General features: G+C 39.6%; 1 protein-coding gene across 24 annotated transcripts in view; it reads right to left on the bottom strand.

Annotated features, from left to right (window-relative positions):
• TTN (titin) overlaps positions 1-20,412 on the bottom strand; it is a 238,116-nt gene that overhangs the window by 152,252 nt on the left and 65,452 nt on the right. For all 24 annotated transcript variants that reach the window (XM_030952694.1, XM_030952707.1, XM_030952698.1 and 21 more), the window contains 34 exons: positions 19,853-20,131; positions 19,455-19,742; positions 18,970-19,248; positions 18,594-18,872; positions 18,214-18,492; positions 17,825-18,112; positions 17,405-17,692; positions 16,249-16,530; positions 15,250-15,528; positions 14,856-15,137; positions 14,429-14,707; positions 14,016-14,303; positions 13,500-13,778; positions 13,117-13,395; positions 12,761-13,039; positions 12,331-12,618; positions 11,888-12,175; positions 9,003-9,284; positions 8,460-8,738; positions 8,069-8,350; positions 7,671-7,949; positions 6,911-7,198; positions 6,483-6,761; positions 6,118-6,396; positions 5,741-6,019; positions 4,939-5,226; positions 4,498-4,785; positions 3,701-3,991; positions 2,721-3,008; positions 1,723-1,815; positions 1,329-1,611; positions 894-1,074; positions 447-536; positions 97-364 (listed from right to left, as the gene is read on the bottom strand). In XM_030952694.1, the coding sequence (XP_030808554.1) occupies positions 97-364; positions 447-536; positions 894-1,074; positions 1,329-1,611; positions 1,723-1,815; positions 2,721-3,008; positions 3,701-3,991; positions 4,498-4,785; positions 4,939-5,226; positions 5,741-6,019; positions 6,118-6,396; positions 6,483-6,761; positions 6,911-7,198; positions 7,671-7,949; positions 8,069-8,350; positions 8,460-8,738; positions 9,003-9,284; positions 11,888-12,175; positions 12,331-12,618; positions 12,761-13,039; positions 13,117-13,395; positions 13,500-13,778; positions 14,016-14,303; positions 14,429-14,707; positions 14,856-15,137; positions 15,250-15,528; positions 16,249-16,530; positions 17,405-17,692; positions 17,825-18,112; positions 18,214-18,492; positions 18,594-18,872; positions 18,970-19,248; positions 19,455-19,742; positions 19,853-20,131 (9,120 nt within the window). The remainder of the gene's footprint in view (positions 1-96; positions 365-446; positions 537-893; positions 1,075-1,328; positions 1,612-1,722; positions 1,816-2,720; positions 3,009-3,700; positions 3,992-4,497; positions 4,786-4,938; positions 5,227-5,740; positions 6,020-6,117; positions 6,397-6,482; positions 6,762-6,910; positions 7,199-7,670; positions 7,950-8,068; positions 8,351-8,459; positions 8,739-9,002; positions 9,285-11,887; positions 12,176-12,330; positions 12,619-12,760; positions 13,040-13,116; positions 13,396-13,499; positions 13,779-14,015; positions 14,304-14,428; positions 14,708-14,855; positions 15,138-15,249; positions 15,529-16,248; positions 16,531-17,404; positions 17,693-17,824; positions 18,113-18,213; positions 18,493-18,593; positions 18,873-18,969; positions 19,249-19,454; positions 19,743-19,852; positions 20,132-20,412) is intronic.

Here is a 20,412-nt window from a genome sequence, read left to right as displayed (position 1 = left end):
TATTAGCATGTTAAAACATACATTTTAACAGAGATCAGAGAGTGGAATAAATACAGTGTAAACTAATTCAAATATATACTGCAGAAGCAGACTTACCAATCACAGTTAGCTTGGCACTGGCAATATGTGGTCCACACACTATTCTGAAATTTCCTTGATCTTCAGGCTGGCAATTTCTAATTCTCAGTATGTGGCGATCACCTTCAATTCTAATTTCATATTTGTCATTGGAGTCCAGTTTCTGTGTTCCCTTGTACCATGACAGTTTAATTTCTGGATAGTTAATCTTAATCTCACATTCAAAGATAGCATCCTCATCTGCTAAAACTGTCTGATTTTCAATGTCTTTGATCAGAGTAATAGGCTGGAAAATATTAGTTTAAGTTAATTTCAGGTTCCCTGTTATAGGTTTGAATATTTCATAAATCAGTCCAAAAATGTTTTACCTCTGTTTGTGTGAGTCGTTGCTGAATAAAAGCTACAAGTTCATCAAATTCCTGATCTTCCCTTTGAGCTTTCTCTGTGAGCTCAATTTCCTATAAAAATGCAGAATATACTCAAAGATTAAAGGATACTAAATGTCAAGCTGTCATGTTTATACAACACAGAATTCATTCCTACATCAAATTTTATGTAACTGTACTGTAACCAGGAAATCTTCCCATTCTAACAATTGCAGTCAAGTTATGAAGACAGAACCTACTTAGCCAGAAGGCCAATTTTTTCTTCTTGGATTAGAGCATGCAAGAAATTGAGAACTGCCAGTAAAAGACCTAAAGAGGAATCAGAAATTTCTCCACACATCATAACTTCAGAGCTTCAGAGTGTGGACACACGTCTCTTCAACATATTACTCCTAAGAGAACTAATGCAGCAGTCACACTGTATCTTACCAATCTGTGGCTTTCTTCTGCTTGGGTTTGCTTTAGTAACTCAAAGGCTTGCAGGAGGCCACGGAAATCTGTAATTCCATACATGCGAGCATATTTCTCATATTCTTTGGGGTCTACATTTTTGAGAAGTTCCAAGATATCAATAGGTTGCTCTTCCTCTTCTTTTGTTTTTGTTGGAGTGCTATTCAAATCAATAACAGAAGTTAACTACGCAGCATTTCATTCCCAGAAAGCTGTTTAATGAAATATTGAATCATCTCAGAGCTGTTCTGTGCGGTAGAATCCTTTAGTTTAGTCTAGTCAGGTGCTTTTATTTTTAGTACAGTAATTCCTATTTAAAGATTTTTAAAAAATTATATCTTGTTCTGAGATGTATAATAAAAAAATTTTCTTCTGTGTTGATAGCAAATTAATCCATAAAAACTTTCAATATACCTTTTTAGCTTTGCCCTGAGATCCCCTTCAACAACTTCTGTCTTTCTTTCTTCAACTTGCAGGTTTACACTCCTCTCAATTTCACCATGTTGGTTATAAGCAACACATTTGTACATGCCAGAGTCAGTTTTTATTGTGTCCTTTATTTCTAGTTTGGCTTCATCTCCTCTCTGCTGTATTATAATGCGGCCTCCCTGGTTGAGTTGCCTCCATTTTCCCTTCATCCACTTAACATTTGGAATCGGATCTCCTCCAACTTTTGCAATAAATGTTGCAACGGTCTCTGCAGAAAGATGCAAATGAGGAAGCTAAGTCTTTCCAGTTGTTTATGACAGAGGGACATCATCTCAAACAAAAGGTGTAGGCATTGTACTGTTTTGAAAAGAGTTCTTACTTTCCATGACTTTGATACTCTGAGGCTCTGACACAAAATAAAGTTTGCCTTCCACTTCTGCTTTCTTAGCTGCTGGAGCAGCTGCCGGTTTTTCTAAAAAAAACAGAGTCAGAGAGTTATAGCAGATGGCTTCATGTAACAGTTAATGTTCATAGGTGATGATGTTTCTGAAGGAATTGTAAAAAAGGAATTAATTCCTGAGATGGAACGAAATACTATGCAAGAGGTAAAAATGCAAAATATTTTCATATTGTTTTAACCAACTTGCAGTTTACTTTCCAGATTAAACTCTCCACATTGGACCATACTGTGCTGTTCAGTCAGGCCATTTATACTCTCCATGGATGCAAATCCATAGATAGATATGCAATTAGAAAGCCTCATTTTCTAAAATGGGTAAGTTTTTTTTGTGAGGTCTTCTCTTTTCATTCTATTTCTGGATATTATGCCCTAAGAGCTACTTGCAGTTTTTCACCAGTAATCTGTTAAATTCTCCTGGTTTTCTTTGACTTAGCCTAGTGGCTAACCATGTAGTGAAAAAGAGTTGTGCATACAGCTAAAAGGTCAAAATGTCTTAGATCTGTAATAGTCTTAAAAAAATTAGCCTCTAAGGCCACATGCTCAAATTCCTTCTGTATTTTCCTTTAATAAACACCACTTTTGACATGCTTTCCATAAAACATGCATGTCCAAGTAATTTCACCCATTTAGCTTGCATTTTTTGTAAATTTCGTGTTTAGATAGAAAATAATTTTTTAATCTCTTTGGTAGGAATGTGCTATTGATTTGACATTGATCTTTCAGCATTTATGTCACTATTGATATATAAATTATTGTTAAATACTCTGTTTTACCAGATTCTATTTACTTTTTTTACTAAAAGTAAATAATTGTTTGTTATCAGATTATTAACTTTTTTGTTCCACAGAAAAAAAAGGTGGGATAGCGTTTTGGTTGACATTTTTGTCATATGCCTTATTTTCTCCATGTTACTGTACCTTTGACTGTCACTTTAGATTTGCAAGTATCAGTGCCAGCTGCATTTGAAGCTTTGCATACATATTCTCCTGAATCTGATTTGGTAACTGCAGCAAGTTCTAGAAGAGCTACTCCATTAGCAAAGCTGAAGTTGCATTTGTCTGAGGCTCTTATTTCTCTTCCTGCCTTCAGCCACTGGATCCGGATTGGCTGCGATCCCTGGACATGACAGCTAAGCTGTAGGGTTTCACCTTCCTCTGCTGCTGCTGGCTGAAGAGGCTGGTCAAAAACTGGAGGCTTTTTGGGTTCTGGAATATCAAAATGCTTGAGTGAATACTCAGGAAAGAATGATCAAGAATATAAGAGAGAGATGCATGTGATTACTAAGGAGGCAATGGCAAGGAATGGAGGATGATAAACAGAAGTCTGAGAATGTCAATCATAATGTTATAAAATGGAATAAATATCAAGAGAGCATGACAGCATATTTGCTATATAATCATGCAAGAAATATATTTATCCTCTCAGCAAGAATCTTTACATGCAAAAAATAGTATGAGAACAAAAGCATGACTAGGTTGCAAAACTATATAAAAATCTTTAAAGAAATAAACCTGCAATTTCCTGCAAGACTATTATGACGAAGTGTCATGCTACCAAAAATGCAGTGTCAACTGCCTAAGCTTAGATTTCATTGCACAAGCCCCGTTACTCCACTGAAGGAGAATGATTAAAAATTAACAGAAATTTCACAAAGATTTCAATGTTCACTTTAAATCAGTCACAGCAAATACTGGAAAAGAAGTTTTTCCTTGAAAAAAAAAATCACAAATATAAAAGAAATTGTTGACTTTGTGGTTTATGTGAATCTCTGGACAAATCACTGCTGTTAAGGTAAGTAAAGCCAGCTCATAAGAGAGATGCTATATACTTGCAGCTAAATAAAACAAAGAAATTGTTTTTTAAGCAGGAAGCAAAGAAAAACAAGACTTCAACCAACCTCTGATAACAACAGAAGATGTACTCAACACGCTTCCTGCTTCATTGGACACTTTACAGGTGTATAAACCAGCATCTGATTGCTCTACAGTCTTGATATGTAAAAGCAAAGCATTGTTTTTGAAAGATAATTCACAGTGAGCGCTTGAATGGACTTCCTGATTATTTTTATACCAAGCAACAGTCAAAGGCTGAGAACCAGAAACACGACCCTCAAGTTTAAGTTCATTCCCTTCTGTTTCTTCTACTGCTTCAGACAGTTTCTTAGTAAAAGTAGGAGGAGTTTTTCGTTCTGTAAAAAGAACATAAATTCCATGAATCTATCTTGAGATGAAAAATCCTAAAGACAATGCTTCAAGAAAAAATTGAACATTGGGGAATTGATATTTACTCTCATTTAAACTGGATATATTTTTAAAGTGAAATTATGCTACAATAAACAGCAGGAGACTTGCTCTTACAGTCATTGTCACTGTGTTTTCCTGTTTGAACAAAAATTCTCTTACATTGATTTAAGTCATACACCATTGAAATAACCCCTAGAGTTTTGTCAAGTTCTTAAGAATGAAATGGAGCAGAGCCTATTAAGAAAGTAGGCCAAAGAAAATGTTTTATTTCTCCTCCTGTTGATGTTAGTGACCCTTCCTAATTCCCATAAAAGATTCATAGATATCTCCAGATAGGTACTCTCAGACTACATCCCAAAAATTGTCCCAAAGTTATCTTGCAGTAATAGTCCAAATTTCTTTATAACTGAAGGAAGAAAAATGTAAAAACAATGCATTATCTATTCAGTACCTTTAACAGCCAGTTGAGCTGTGCAAGAGTCCTTTCCAACCTCATTGCTAGCATAGCATGTATAACTTCCAGAATCTCCCCTGTCAACTCTCAAGATGGTCAGATGGGCTGTGTTGTCTACATAACTGATCTGATAGTTCTTTCCTGTTCTAATTTCTTGGTCACCTTTTGCCCAAGTGACTCTAATAGGCTGCGTTCCAGAAACGTGACACTCAAAATCAGCACTTTCTCCAATAATGCCATCCACAGGTGTAAGTGGGATGTCAAAGAATGGAGGAGTCTTCCCTTCTGAAGAGTCAAAGAAATAAAAAGCCATCACTTAAAAATCTCAATTTACTTTAAAATTGTGTGAAATAAGAATCTCTTGTACAATATTAAATCCATACATAAAGAAAACTCAGTTTTAAGACATTTCCATTAAATATTTCACAGCCCACCAACCTGTAAGGACAAGCCTGCCGCTAGAAGAAGCAGTCCCAATAGCATTGACAGCTGTGCAGGTGTATTGCCCAATAAGAGTCCTATCTGTCTTCAAAATCTGGAGAGTTGCTACATTATCTACAAAGGACGTGTGAACATTGTAGTCCTCTTTTACACGCGCGCCATCTTTAAACCAAGATACTTCGATGGGTTCTGAGCCAGCAATGCCACAATCAAACACAACTGGTAAGCCAACAGTTTCATGAATGTCTCTTAATTTTCGTGTAAAAGAAGGAGGAAGTTTACGCTCTGTAAGAGAACAAGGATTGTACAGTGAAGTCTTCCAGAAGACACGCACCTCTTGCTGTACTCATCAATAATCACTGACTAATATGCTGTAGAGTATTGGTGGATTTTTGCTCATAACTTCCAATTAAAAATACTGTTTAGCATATCATTTATTTTGAACTTGTTGTAAAGAGCCCTATGCATATGGTTGCAGGAAGAGAGGTCTCTTTTTTTTATCTTACACCCAATGAGACTCAGGACTGCTAATATTGGAAACAATCAAAGCAATATCCTGAACAGGGATGGAAGACACAGAGGCTTGAAACACTGCAAAAGAGCTGTGGTCAGTAAGTGCTGCATTTCAATCACCTTTACTGATAGGCTTTTGTTAGTAGAAGAAAGTACCACAGGGTACCTTACACATCAAGAAACAGTAAAGTGTTTTACGACGAAGAGGCAATTGCTTTTTTCAAAATAGCAAAGCATACTTAAGAAAAATAGGCCATTTCCCTATATTTAAAATTGAAATATTCACCTTGAACTGTAAGCAAAGATGATGAAGAAGCCTCCCCAACAGAGTTTTCTACTTTGCAGATGTACTCCCCACTGTCACTACTGTCTACCTGGCTGAAAACCAGAGTAGCAATTTGGTTCCTAAAGTGCATTTTCACAGTAGCAGTTCCTCTTAGCTTTGTATCGCCTTTGTACCATGACACAATCATTTCTGGTGTTCCAGCAACCTGGCACTGTAAGGATGCGGAATCCCCAACAGTGACCTGCACTGGCTCCAAGGGTGTAATGAAGTAAGGTGGTTCTGAAGGACAAAGACACACCATTAGCATAAAAAGATATTGCATGATGATCATTAGTAGTTCAAACAACACTTGTTGAAGTGCTGCTGGCTTGACGCACCTAGTATTGTGATTGTACCATGACAAGTATCTTTCCCGGAATCATTTTCAATATGACAAGAGTATTGCCCCTGGTCTTCTAGTTTGCTGCTAGGGATTTCCAGTATGGCAGATGTGTCTGTAGTGGTGATGCTACACTTTTCAGAGTGCATTATTTTCACTCCATTTTTCTTCCATGTCACTGAAATCGGTGGAGTACCCATATATGTGCACTCCAAGATTAAATTTTTCCCTTTCTCTACATTTAAATCATTCACCTTCTTCACAAATTTGGCTGGTTCTATAATGAACAACAGGAAGAAAACAAATTAAATAAAGCCAAGATATCATCTTCAAGAAGCATAAGAAGCAGTAGTCTGGACAAACCTTTGACAAAAAGATGTGTTGTGCAAGAAATTTTCCCTGCCTCATTAGAGACCTGGCAGGTGTAGTCTCCACTCTCAAGTGGATGTACATCAAACAGCTCCAGTTCTGCAACTGAATCTTGCAAGGTGATATTGCATCTGGGTCCTGGTACTAGCTCAACACTGCCTCTGAACCATTTAACTTCCAATGGAGGGGAACCTTTTACGATACTAGTAAAGGTTATGTTTGCCCCAGATAAAACATCCAGTGGTTCAGGTTTCTTCACAAAAGATGGTGGTTCTAAGCACACAAATAAAACAGACAGAAAATAAGTACATTTGAACTTCTTTTGAAGATCACAGTGTTCAGAAATATTCAACAAAGAAAAAATTAAATCTTTCTGAAAATAAATTTGAACCCTCTGATTCTGGCTTCTTACTGATACTGACCTATAACACTCAAAAATGCGCTGCATTCATCAGACCCAGCTACATTAGTAGCTGTGCACAAATAAGTTCCCATATCAGACTCCTGAAGTCCATTCACTTTCAGAGAACAGGTATTGTCTGTAAGAGTAGCCTGATACTTCTCTCCACTGGTAATCTCTTGTCCATCATGAAACCAGGAAATGAGAATGGGTGGTGACCCATAAACTTTGCACTCCAGTACAGCAGAAGAACCCAGCTGACCATAAGTTTCTTTCAGTTTTCTTGTGAAAGAAGGAGGTATAATACGATCTGCATTTGTTTCAAAATAAAAACAAGAAATTACCATACAGCATTCTTAAATGCAGGAAGTTCTCTGTGCAGAATAAAATTAGTGACCTTTTGCTGTATCTGCTTTGGCAATATACTCTGAAACAGCTAAGTATTTGAAAAATAGTTAATGGTTAAGGATATGCTGGAATTTTCATCCATAATCTTTGAGGAACACGGTTTGTTTTTTCCATTCTTTTTCACAAGCAACAATATTACACCAGTTGTCCAAGACAACATGTAGATTAAAGCTGAAGAAATCAAGTCCTTTCAATAATTCCTGCCCTTCAGATTTTAGGTGGGCATCTATCCTTGGTGCCTGTCAAAGTGGCATACCAAGTACTCCTAAGATTATACAACTCTGGTTGCCAATCACAACAACCACTTGGCTATCTGAAGGCTTTGTAAAGGAACTAAAGGATCAGAGGTGACTTAGAAAGAGTAGCCAACTAACCTGAAACGTGCACTGAAGCTGTGCAGCTGCTTTTACCAACACTGTTTTTCACCTCAAAAGTATATTCTCCACTGTCTTCTAGTGTTGCATTGAGGATCTTAAGCCCAGATACTTTGTTGAAGAAACTGATTTTATATTTATGGTCAGTGGACAGCTCATTACCATCCTTAAACCACCTAGCAGTAAGCTCTGGTGTGCCATCTACTGTGCATTCCAGAGTACAAGAGTCTCCAGCTGTAACTTTGACTGGGCCTGGCTTCTCTACAATGACTGCAGGTTCTGCAATGAAATGCAAGCCAGAAAAATTTTTAGAACAACAAAATAGCTATTATTGCAATTAAAATTTAAATTTCAAAGCATCTTAAAACATGTTGTGTTTTTTATCTCATGCTACCAACCTAGCACTTTCAGCACAGCAAAGCATTCCTGAACTCCAGCATCATTTTTTATCTGACAAATGTATTTCCCAGCATTGGTTGGTTCTGCATTTCCAATCTGCATAGTTGCAATGTTTTCTGAGTAGGAGATCCAAAGATTATCACTTTCTCTGATGATTTCCCCTTTGTCTTTTAGCCACAGAACAGAAATGGGCTGTGATCCTTGTACTGTAGCCTGCAGTTCAATCGACTCCCCAACTACGACAGTGAGATCACTCAGCTTCTTCACAAAGGTTGGTGGTGCTATTAAGAGAAGATATTTAACAGTAAAGAACCCTGCCAGGAGCGGAAAAGCAGGAGAAGAATTTCAGGAACAAAGAAATGCCAAGAAGATGCCAATCTTTGTACAAACCTCTTAGTGTTACAGAGCCAATACAAGAGTCACTTCCCACATCATTTACAGCCTTACAGTGATATTCACCAACATCTGCAGTATCCACACTGAGAATGTGAAGACTAGCTATGTAGTTCTCAGACATGACCTTATACTTCTTGCTGCTCCGAATTTCTCGTTTGTCTTTATACCATGAAATCTGGAATGGAGGAGTGCCCTGAAGCTCACACTCCAGATGAATATCAGACCCTTTCAAGGTCTCAACTGGATGGGGCTTCTTGGTAAAAATGGGGGGTGCTGGAAAAAAGAAAAAAGAGTTATCGTTTGTGTTATTTAAGCAAAAGAGATTAAAGAAGGCAGAAAATCAAAGTAACCCTTCTGATGCTAAATAGCAAAGACAATAGATAAGAAAGAGCTGCCACAGAGATCAAAAACAGACAAGAGATTTGCCACCTACTCAGGCAGGTTTTGGCCTCTGACAAGAGAAAGTGGGATTTAAGAGCTTTTCCTAAAGGAGGACCCTTAATGTTAGAAAGGGAAGGAAAGAGTTGAGATTCTGACCTTTTACTCTCAGTGTAGTACTGATGCTTGCACTACCCGCTGGATTCTGAGCTTCACAAGTGTAGTCACCACTGTCTTCAACACTGAGGTTGTGCATTTCAATGACTGCCACTGAATCCACAAAAGACATTCTGTATTTTTCACTGGGATGGATTTCAGTTTCACCTTTGTACCAGGTGACTTTGATTTCTGGAGATCCACCTATTTTGCATTCATACGTTGTGGAATCATGCTGTTTCACAAGTTTTGAGGAGTCTAGTTTCTTAATAAACCTTGGGGGTTCTGCAAAGCCAAAAAGGAGAGATGATGCTTTAAACTGCAGTAATTGTTTGAATAAGCAGGGAGATGTGTAACTGAAACTGCAAAGTTTAGGGACTTAAGCAAAAATTCTGATTTTGCCATTGCTATGAAATTTTTTTAGATGATTTCAAGTTGGTCTAAAATCCAGATTAAGAAGAAAACAAGTTTTCTATATGCATTTCAGTGAGTTTCTCCTTAGTTTACTGACCCACTTTACCTCTCCTTGTATGTATTCATTACAGATTAGTCGATGTGCATGATTTTCTTTACAAAATATGCTCTTGTTATATATGTGTAATCAAAATGCCTGATGCAAATGCAAGAATCCAACTATCCAGCCAAAAATGTTATTAAAAGCATTTATGTTGAGTAATATAGCAATTGCTTTATATCCTGTGATTAATAATTAATGTAGTCAATGAATGTATCTGCATTATAACCCCTCACACATTAAATGCAAAACTGAACATAAAGTTGCACGTAAGGAATCAAAGTTAAGGAGTTTAGGTAGCAAACAAAAGAGCTTAGAAATAATCATGCTGAGGAGAATTGTGAGATGGCTGGTTTTATAGAATTGGTGTTAAATGTCTGCGATTAAAAAGTAAAACAGGTGGTGACCTTTTGTTCCATAAGGAGGGGAAAGGAGTGGAAGTTTGATACTTTTCATCAAAAGTAGCATCTAGATGATTAGAATCACAAGACTAAATGCTCACAGATCAAAGCTATAACTAGTAAAACCAAGAGGTGGTAATGTGGGCACAACAAACCTCTCTGCAAAACAGGATGAAGTGCCTATTTGTGTGACTGTAAAGTGTAGGAAGAATATCTAATTAATTTTGGATTATTTCAACCTGTGGGACAGTTGCAAAACATCCTGTGTTGCTAGAAACAAAACTTCCTGAGTTTCTAGAAATAGAAATGATGATTTGTTAACATCAGGACTTTTGGAACCTCAGCAATTTATCGGATTTCACTTTGAGAAAGAGTTGATTATTTATCTGCATATGAACAGTTGCTGAGTAGTCACACTCTGATTCCACTCCTTTCAAAAAATGAGGGTCTACACATTAGTAAGGTATATATTTATAATGTAAAGCAGTTCTAGAACACAAACCAATTATTAAAACTACAGATTTGGAACATTAGATACTAGAGTGAGAAAGTTAATAAAAAGCTGTGAGGTTTTCAAGGTCAATTAAAAAAAAGATCTTAATTCTACAAAAAAAAGGCTGCGTGTCATAGAATTGAGACAGCATATGCCCAAATAAATGCATGCAAATCAATGCACCCAAAGAGATTGACCTTTCAAGTTCTACAGACATTGGTTGAAAGAAATCAACATCAGTAATTTTACAGCCTTGGGGAAACTGTACAAATTCTAAAGAATACTGACACTAAAAATTGTCAGTAAATTCAGGATCAAAAAATAAAATAATAATACTCCTCAGGATTTTACAAATAAAGATTTGAAGAGTAAAAAAATTAAATAAGGTCAACTGGGATCATTTTACAGATGGTTTTGGTGTTCAAATAAAGATATTACCAATGAGATAATTAATAATAAACAGAATTATTGTGGTAGAAAGAAGCTTCAGATTTTTTAAAGAGGTTTGATTTCTTGCTACAATTTTTCAATGCATATTGGAAGTCAAGCTACATAATACAGCAGCCCTACTCATTACTGAATCCAGATAATTCAGTCTTACACACTATTTACACCCTCACCAAGAAAAATGCTTATGGTCGGAAAAAACTTGATATATATAAAACATTTGACAAATAATTAATACAAAATCTTGCTACTAGTAGCTCAGCTTCCTGTGTTACTTTTCATACAGAGCAAAAGGATTTACTCTTGAAATATTCTCCCCCCCCCTTTGCACTCCAAATTCATACAGAGGAAAGAGGAAAAAAAAAAAGAAAAAAGAGGAAAGAAAGTGCTTTTAACTTTTAACCTTTTTACTCAGCAACCTTTTAACTCAGGCATAATCTAAGCAGTGTACGTTACACTTCTCTTATAAAATCAGTAAAATTGAAATATCCGGAACAGCTATAAATAAGTTTCCACCTACACTGAGGAAATTACACTAACATACGTCACTTGCACCAAGACAGTCTGAGCCACTCATAAATTTGGATTTTTACTTTTAGATCCCCACACTATAAGAGGAGGTGAAGTGTTGGGTGGGATGTATATAAAACTGAATCCCCCAGTTTCTGAATTTCTTTCAGTTTCCTTTCACTCCCCTGGGCAACCTAGTGATTGCCACTGCTGGAGAAAGACTTTAGGAAGATAGATTTTGCTGTCCAACAGAACCATTCATAAAGGCGCAACAAAGTAAAAAGAGTTAATGTTTCAATGGAAGAATCCCTTTGATAAGAAAAATCAGGTACTATACCAAAGTAGAAGAAATATGAGTAAGTATTTAAGTACTACAATAAAATTTAAGTGAAATAAGACATCTCAGAGTAACCCCTTGTAAAAATTGTTAGTTGCACACATGCTTGCATTAAGGACAGAATGTGTTTTCCAGGTGTCTGCCTTGCAAAGAAAACCTCATAAACACCAGAGCCCACAGCAATACCTTGTACAGCCAGCTGAGCTGCGCACGTGTCCTTTCCAACACTGTTGCTGGCAGTACATGTGTAGAGTCCAGCATCCCCTTTACCAACTTTAAGGACTGTCAAGCTGGCTGTGTTTTCCACCAGGGTCATTTTGTAGTTGCCACCTGGACGAATCTCTCTGTTGTCTCTGGTCCAAGTAATCCTCATGGGGGCAGAACCAGTCATGTGGCACTTGAAGGTTGCGCTTTCCCCTAGTGCCACATCGATTGATACTGGCTTGACGTCAAAGAAGGGAGGTCGTAGGTGTTCTGCAAAGAGGAAAGCATGGCAGAGCTCACCACCAAGCCTGCCTCACCACGCCATGCCCATCGTCCACTATTCAATTGGTAGAGTTGGAAAAAGAGTGGAGAAGTAAAAGAGCAAAGACATACAAAAGATTTTCATTAAAGTATGATCTACAAACCTGTAAGGAGAAGTTTGGCACTGGAAGAGGCAGTCCCCAGAGCATTTTGGGCTGAGCAAGTATATTGCCCACTGTAATCCATACTAGTTTCTAAGATCTGTAAAGTTGCAACATTATTTAAGAAGGCTGATTGCATGTTATCAGTGTCGCTTAAGAGAGCCCCATCCTTGTACCAAGACACCTGGATAGGCTCTGAGCCAGTTATGCGGCAGTCAAATGTCACCGGGGCACCAACCACCTCCTGAATATCTTTAAGTTTTCTGGTGAATGTAGGGGGAAGTTGACGTTCTGCAAAACAATAATAATCACTACTATCAGTAAGCAGCCAACCTAGAATGAATTATCTTTGAAATTAATAAAACCCCCTTTCTGTAGACAACAAAGAGTTCCTACAAACTACCCCACAAAAGAGTGGCTCTTGGCCCATCACCTTTAACAACAAGCAAAGCTGTGGAGGTGGCAAAGCCGATGCTATTTTCTGCTTTGCAGATATATTCTCCAATGTTGCTATCCTCTACAGCAGAGAATGCCAGTGTTGCCACATTGTTCTTGAAGTGCATTTTATAAGCCTGTGTTGATCTGAGCTTGGTGTCATCTTTGTACCAGGACACCTTGATTTCTGGTGAACCGCCAATCTGGCATTTTAAGGTCAAGGGCTCGCCAACCTTCACCTCCACACGGTCCAGGTGCGTGACAAAATAAGGTGGTTCTAGGGAAGGAGAGAATGTGGTGAGCAGAGGTAGAGCATCACTGGGGTGTGTTAGGGGGATCAGGGGTGATGAATACCTAAGATGGAGACAAGGCTGCGGCAAACATCCCCACCCGCCTCATTTGCCACCTCACAGGTATATTCGCCTTCATCGTTCTTTGTGCTGTTGAAGATTTCAAGAATGCCAGATTTTTCAGTAGTTGTAACAGTGCAGCGTTGAGACTGAGAAATGGGCATCCCATTTCTTTTCCAGGTGACAGAGATGGGAGGGGTGCCAATGTAGCTGCTTTCTAGCACAATGGACTTCCCCTGCTCCACACTGAAATCACTTAATTTCTTCACAAAGACTGCAGGCTCTGTGGGGAGGTATGAATCAATAGTAAGAGGGACAGATGTGGAAGAGCTGCAGGCAGGGAGTGAATGAAGATAACTGTGCATTCATGCACACACCCAAACACACCTTTTACAAAGAGCTGTGTTGTACATGAGGCACTGCCAGCATCATTTGTGACCACACAGGCATAGTCCCCACTGTGGCCTGGCTCCACATTGTACAGTTGCAGCTGTGCCACAGACTCATGGAGAGAGATGGAACAGTTGCTGTCTGGCACCAGCTCCCTGATGCCTCGGAACCAAGTTACTTTAAAGGGAGTACTGCCCTTGATGTAGCTGGTGAATGTCACATTTGATCCAGGCAAAACTTCCTGGGGATCAGGTGTCTTCACAAAAGAAGGTGGTTCTAAGGATCATGCAAAGAAGTAAAAGACAGAGAAAGATGTTAATAGCAGGGTCTCTGTGGGGAGGAAAATGAGCAGGTTTAAGTCAAAAAAGAAAGAAAAAAAAAGAAACCATGGAACCATGGGAAAAAACCCCAAACCAAACAAACCATGAAAAAGAAACCACGGGAAACCAGAGAAAAGAAAGAGAAGAGGGAAGAAGAATTTTGTTGAAGGCATGGCAGTATCCTTCCACTGACCTTGTACAGTCAAGAAGGCACTGCATTCATCAGACCCAGCCACGTTGGCTGCCACACATGTATATGACCCTGTATCTGTGACATCCAGGGCATTCAACTTCAAAGCACAAACATTATCCAAGAATGAGATTTCATGTTTTTCTCCACTAACAATCTCATTCCCATCTTGAAACCAAGACACAGATATGGGAGCTGTGCCAGATACTTTGCACTCCAGCAGCACAGAGGATCCCAGCACCCCATTTGTCTCCTTTAGTTTTCTTGAGAATGAAGGAGGAACGAGGCGATCTAAGTAGGACAGGGAAGAAGAACAGGAAGACAAGTGTTGGGGTTTCTTTCAATGGAAAGAAAAGGGGGGAAAAATAAAAGCTTTCTTTAAAGACAAGAGTGAACAATAAAGACACAGAGCTGACCTGAAACATCAACTGAAGAAGTGCAGCTGCTGTCCCCCACTTCATTGTGCACCTCAAAAGTATACAAGCCCCTGTCTCCCCTGTCTGCAGAAAAGACTTTCAAAGTGGATATATTGTTGAAAAAGGAAATCTGGTATTTGCGGTCACTCTTTAGTTCTCTGCCATCTTTGTACCACTTGGTGATAAGCTCAGGTGTTCCTCCTACTTTGACCTCCAAGGTAAAAGGATTGCCAGCCATTACTGTGATCGGCTCGGTCTTCTCTAAGATGACTGCTGGTTCTGAAATAGGAAGGGAGGGGTCTGTGTGTCACAGGGAAATCCACCCACAAACCTGTGAGCACAGCGTGTAAGCAGAAGGCAAAGGCTGGTAGAGCCAGCTGTGCAAGCTGTAAGACACAGTACCTATAGTGGAGTAGGCTATACCCACCTAGGACCTGTAAAAAGGCAGAGCACTCCCGCATGCCAGCATCATTTTTGATCTGACAGATGTACTTCCCAACGTCAGTTCCCTCTGCACTGCCAATCTCAAGAGTTGCAATGTTGTCCATAAACCACATTTGAACATTTTCACTCTCCCTAATAACTTCACCCTTATCCTTGAGCCAGACAACAGAAATTGGTGGGGATCCTTCCACTACTGCCTGCAGGGCTGTTGGCTCCCCAATGAAGATTGCCGTGTCACTCAGCTTCTTGGCAAACCGTGGAGGTTCTGATAGCAAAAACAAGGCAGAGGACAGTTAATCATACATGCTTGCTTGAAAAAGCGACAGTCAGGAGATCAAGAAAAGAGGGCAGTGATGCTGATCCTCTGGCATACAAACCTTTGAATTTCACTGGGCAGGTGCAAGTGTCGCTTCCCACCTCATTCATAGCTTTGCATTGATATTCTCCAGTATCTTGAGATTCCAAATTGAGAATATGAAGACTGGCAATGGAGTGCTTTGCTGTCACCTTGAACTTCTTGCTGCTCCTGACCTGCCTCCGGTCCTTGAACCAAGCCACCTCAAAGGGTGGGGTCCCTGCTATCTCACACTGAAGGATAACATCTGAGCCTTTAAGAGTGTCCACAGGGCTTGGCACCTTGCTAAAAACAGGTGGTTCTATAAAAAAAGAATCACATCATAATGTGTGAGCTTCCTTCTCTGGGTGAGTTTCTGGATCGTAGCAGGAAGCAATGTATTCAGGAAGGGAGCCTACGCTTATATTGTAAACACATATTTAGCTTCTAAATATGCGGCCTCCCCGCTAAAAAAATCCCAGCACTCAGAGTCCAAAGGGCAGAAAATATGATACTTCTGCACCTGTTTGGAATCAGTGCTCAGTGTCCTTCCCCAAGAGCCACTCTCCCTGCACTCTAGGGTGTCATTCCATCTTACATTCTATCTTTCCCCCCACTCTTTCTAGTCATGAAAGCTACAGTAAGTGAAGCTCAGCTACACAGCCTCCTCTTCCTTCTTAAATTTCATTCCTGTCAGTATCACGGTATATAAAAAGGAGACAGGGGGATGGCTGAAAAGTATTCCCAGCTTCCTCACCATGGCTGGTGTTCCACCTAGTCCATGCTTCCGTTGTGATCTGAAAAGCTTGCCTTGTTCACCCGCAACTGACTTAAATGGGGAGGCGAGGGAATGACTGCACAGTGCTGAACACCCAGCACTATTTCCTGCCTGATCTCTGCTGCTTAAACACATCAGCATTTAAATGCAAGAGCAGCTGGAGAGACACTGTCCCAGCAGCTGCAGCAGCTGCTGCAGCAGCAGTGCAGCTGGGAGCAGGCCTGGCAGCCAGGGATTCTGGTGGAGTGCAGAGCTTGTGCTAACCTTTCACTGTGACTGAAGTGCTGCAGCTGGCTGTGCCTGCGGAGTTGTGGGCTTCGCAGATGTAATCCCCAGCATCTTCAGCAGTGGCACCCAGGATGGTCAGCGTTGCCACAGAGTCTACAAAGGATATGTGCAGCCTGTCGCTTGCCTGGAGTGCCTGATCGTTTTTGTACCACACGATTCTGATCTCTGGTGTGCCACTGATTTTACATTCAAGCTGAACTGTGTCCCCCTGCTTCACGAACCGCAAAGCTTCAGGCTTCTTGATGAACTTGGGAGGTTCTGCAGAACAGAATAAGTATGTAGAGAACGACAACTTACCTGTTTGCCATGTGAAAGCTACAGCACTGAGCAAGAGTTCTGGAAGGCACAAGAGTACTACAGCACAAAAATAAAATTGTTACAGAAGTTGGCTGCATCTCCAACCAGAGTTTCCTTTCAAGGGAATACAGAAGATGAAGAAAAGAAGGCAAAGACAACAAGCAAAACTGTGTTCTGCCAGCTTTGGACCCTGCTGCATCAGACAGTTGAAGCCGTAAAAGATACACGAAGAATGGTTGCTCCACCCAATTGAAATTTTGCTGTTACCTTTTAGTGGTAACAAGTAACAGAGTTCCCAGGCCAACGTGAAAGATTTGACAAGCCCTTCATCCCTGGAAGCAACGGAAACATGGTAGGGATCGTTTCACTTGCTTACACATCTTTAAAGTGTATTTCTGCTTTAAGAAATTAGATGATTCATAGTCTAGATTAAATCAACAATTCAGAACTCCAATTGAAATCTTTATCAAATTTGAAAGAGTCACCTATGCAGGCCAACAAATGCAAGGTAGAGCTGTACTTACTAATATTTTTCCATATAGCAATTGCTATGAGTGACTACCACAGTGACTAGTTATTAAAGTAAAAAGCAGTGTGAGTGTAAATCTCCATACAAACAGGTTCACGCAGATACCTTTCTCCTTCAAGATTTTGCAGGCACACAAGACTTCTGCAGTTACACAGTATGATGGGAGAAGGTCGTTACATGATTTATGTCTGCAGTCTAGAAAGCTACTTTCTATAAATTTCTAAACTAGAAATGGTAGAAGATCAAAGACAAAGAGATCTCTTTAGCCAAGAAAAATAAAATGCACAAACAAAGGTGACTTAATACCTTTGACGCTGAGTTGGGCTGAGCAGAAGTCTTTCCCAGCTTCATTACTAGCTTGGCAAGTATATTGGCCAGAGTCTCCTTTACCCACTCTGAGCACTCGAAGGTGAGCTGTGTTGGCTGTGAACGTAATATTGAAATTTCCTCCAGTTCGGATCTCCCGACCATCCTTGGACCATGTTATGTGTATTGGCTGGGCTCCCGTAACATGGCATTCAAAATCAGCACTTTCTCCAAAAGGCACATCAATAGATTCTGGTTTTATGTCGAAGACAGGTGCTTGCTTGGGTTCTAGAAACACAAGAAAGCCATGTAATACTCATAACTCAGAAAAAAGCTAATCCAACACACAGGTACCATTGCATGCATGAAATAAGAGGGAGGAACCTGTGATCCAAGTAAAAGTTTTATAAGCCAACACACCTGCCACTGTGAGCCTAGCACTTGAGGTGGCAGTGCCCACAGAATTGGTGGCTGTGCAGGTGTATTGCCCAGTATGATTCATCTCGGTTCGCACCAGTTGCAGCACTGCAACATTATCTACAAAGGATATGTGCACATTTTGGTCATCCTTTAGCAGCACACCATCTTTGTGCCAAGTGACAGTAATGGGCTCTGAACCATTGAGCCGACACATGAGCTTAAGGGGTAAACCAGTAGGGTGCTCGAGGTCCTTTAATTTTCTTGCAAAGGAAGGTGGTTGTTTGCGTTCTGGAAGAAAGGAAGAAAAGGATAACTATACCCCAGGAAGCAACTTTTTTATAGTTTGGCAAGACAAAAAGAGTTTTAGCAAGCTAATATAAAATCATCACCTTGAACTGTTAAGAGAGCCTTTGTAGATGCAGTTCCTACACTGTTTTCTGCCTTGCAGATATATTCTCCACTGTCGCTGCTAGCCACTCTGTTGAAGATAAGTGTAGCAACATTGTCTTTAAAGAAAACTTTATACTCAGGAGTAGACCTGAGTTTCGTATCACCTTTGTACCAAGACACAGTAATTTCTGGTGTTCCAGCAACATGGCATTGCAATGTTGTGTAAGAACCAACTGACACCTCAAGAGGTTCCAAGTGTGTAACAAAGTAGGGAGGTTCTAAAAAAGAGAAGCAATTAGACAGGCTTATTGTGAGCGAGGTTTTGGAAAGCATACACTTGAAAAAAAAGGCAAGGAAAAGAAGCAAAGGAAGCACACACCTAGGGTAGAGACTACAGCCTCACAAACATCTCTTCCTGCCTCATTTTCAACATGGCAAGTGTATTCTCCTGCATCTTCTTTGGTGCTGTCAAGTATTTCTAAGATGCAGGATTTCTCTGTGGTGGTGATGCTACACTTCTGAGATTGTGTGATGGTGTGGCCATTCTTCTTCCATGTCACAGAGATGGGCAGGCTGCCTGTGTAAGTGCCCTCTAGGATGATGGGCTTGCCAGGCTCCACATACTGATCACTCAGTTTCTTTACAAAGACAGCTGGCTCTAATGAAAGTAAGTCACAAATGTTGAGCACAACATATTAAATGGAAAGAAGGAAACAATAATTTAAGGTAAATGGAGAGACATCATCTTTACAAACCTTTTACTGTGAGGTGTGTTGTACAATTTACCCTGCCAGCATCATTAGTCACTAGACAAGTGTACTCTCCGCTTTGGGGAGGAGTTACATCAAATAACTCAAGCTCCACAACAGACTCCTCCAAGTAGATATTGCATTTGTCCCCTGGCACAAGTTCATTGGCCCCTCTAAACCAGTTAACCTTAAAAGGAGGGGTTCCTCTGACAACACATGTGAAAGTGATGCTTGTGCCTGGCAGTACATCCAGAGGCTCTGGGGTCCTCTCAAAAGAAGGTGGCTCTAAATACACAAAAGAAAAAGATAGATAAGACAAATTGCTGCAGCATAGCTCCAGTATTTCCACACACCTACTGAAGATAAAGAGCAAAATCTTTATTTTTCTGTCAATAATTTTCCCCAAGAATATTTACAAAAGACTGCAGATAATTTCAAGAGAGAAAGAGAAAAGAATAGCTCAGAGAGCTTCCTGATCATCATATACCCACCTTGTACAGTCAATACAGCACTGCATTCATCTGAGCCAGCTGTGTTGGTAGCTTTGCAGGTGTAAGTGCCAGTATCTGAGTGACTCAGTGAATTAATTTCTAAAACACATAGGTTATCTGAAAAGGACATTTGATGTTTTTCTCCACTGACTAGCTTAAGTCCATTTTGGAACCAGGCAACAGAAATAGGAGGTGAACCTGACACTTTACATTCCAGCAGTGCTGAGGAACCCAGAACACAAGGGATGTCCTTTAGTTTTCTTGTGAAAGAAGGAGGAATGATTCGGTCTGCATAAGAAAACATAATAAATCCATAGTTAGAGAGAAAATGAATAAAGGACAGCGAATGGCCAAACAAAAGCTTTTGTAAAAGATAGAAGACAAGCTACCCAACCAACCTAAAACATCAACTGATGCTGTGCAACTGCTTTTCCCCACGTCATTTTGCACAGCAAAAGTGTACAATCCACCATCTTCCTTTTCTGCATCCATAATTTTAAGTGTAGATACATTATTGAGGAAAGTGATTCTGTATTTTTGGCTGCTGGTCAGTTCTTTGCCATCCTTGAACCACCCAGTGGAAAGCTGTGGTGTGCCTGCTACTTTGCATTCCAAAGTACAGGCATCTCCTATAGTAACTTTCATTGGCTCTGCTTTCTCTACAATGGCTGCAGGCTCTGGAAGGAGAGATGGGTAACATATATGGTTAAAACAGGGTTTGATAAGTATTAGCTGTAAGTATTATAGCACTATGAGATGGGGTTTACACATTTGATACTAAGGAAATTTCGATTTGTTAAGGTGTGGAGTTTTTTACAGCTGTTTTTCTGATCCTTTCTGTTACTCTAAAACTGCAAATTTCAAATGCTTTCCAAAACTAAGTAAAAATATTTAAAAATATTTTAAATCATTTTAAAGTATATTTTAATTTAAAATATAAAATATTTTAATCTCCCTC

The sequence above is a fragment of the Camarhynchus parvulus genome, chromosome 7 (assembly GCF_901933205.1).
Source record: "Camarhynchus parvulus chromosome 7, STF_HiC, whole genome shotgun sequence".
NCBI classification, from domain to species: Eukaryota; Metazoa; Chordata; class Aves; order Passeriformes; family Thraupidae; genus Camarhynchus; species Camarhynchus parvulus.
This window is presented reverse-complemented; position numbering and strand designations above follow the sequence as displayed.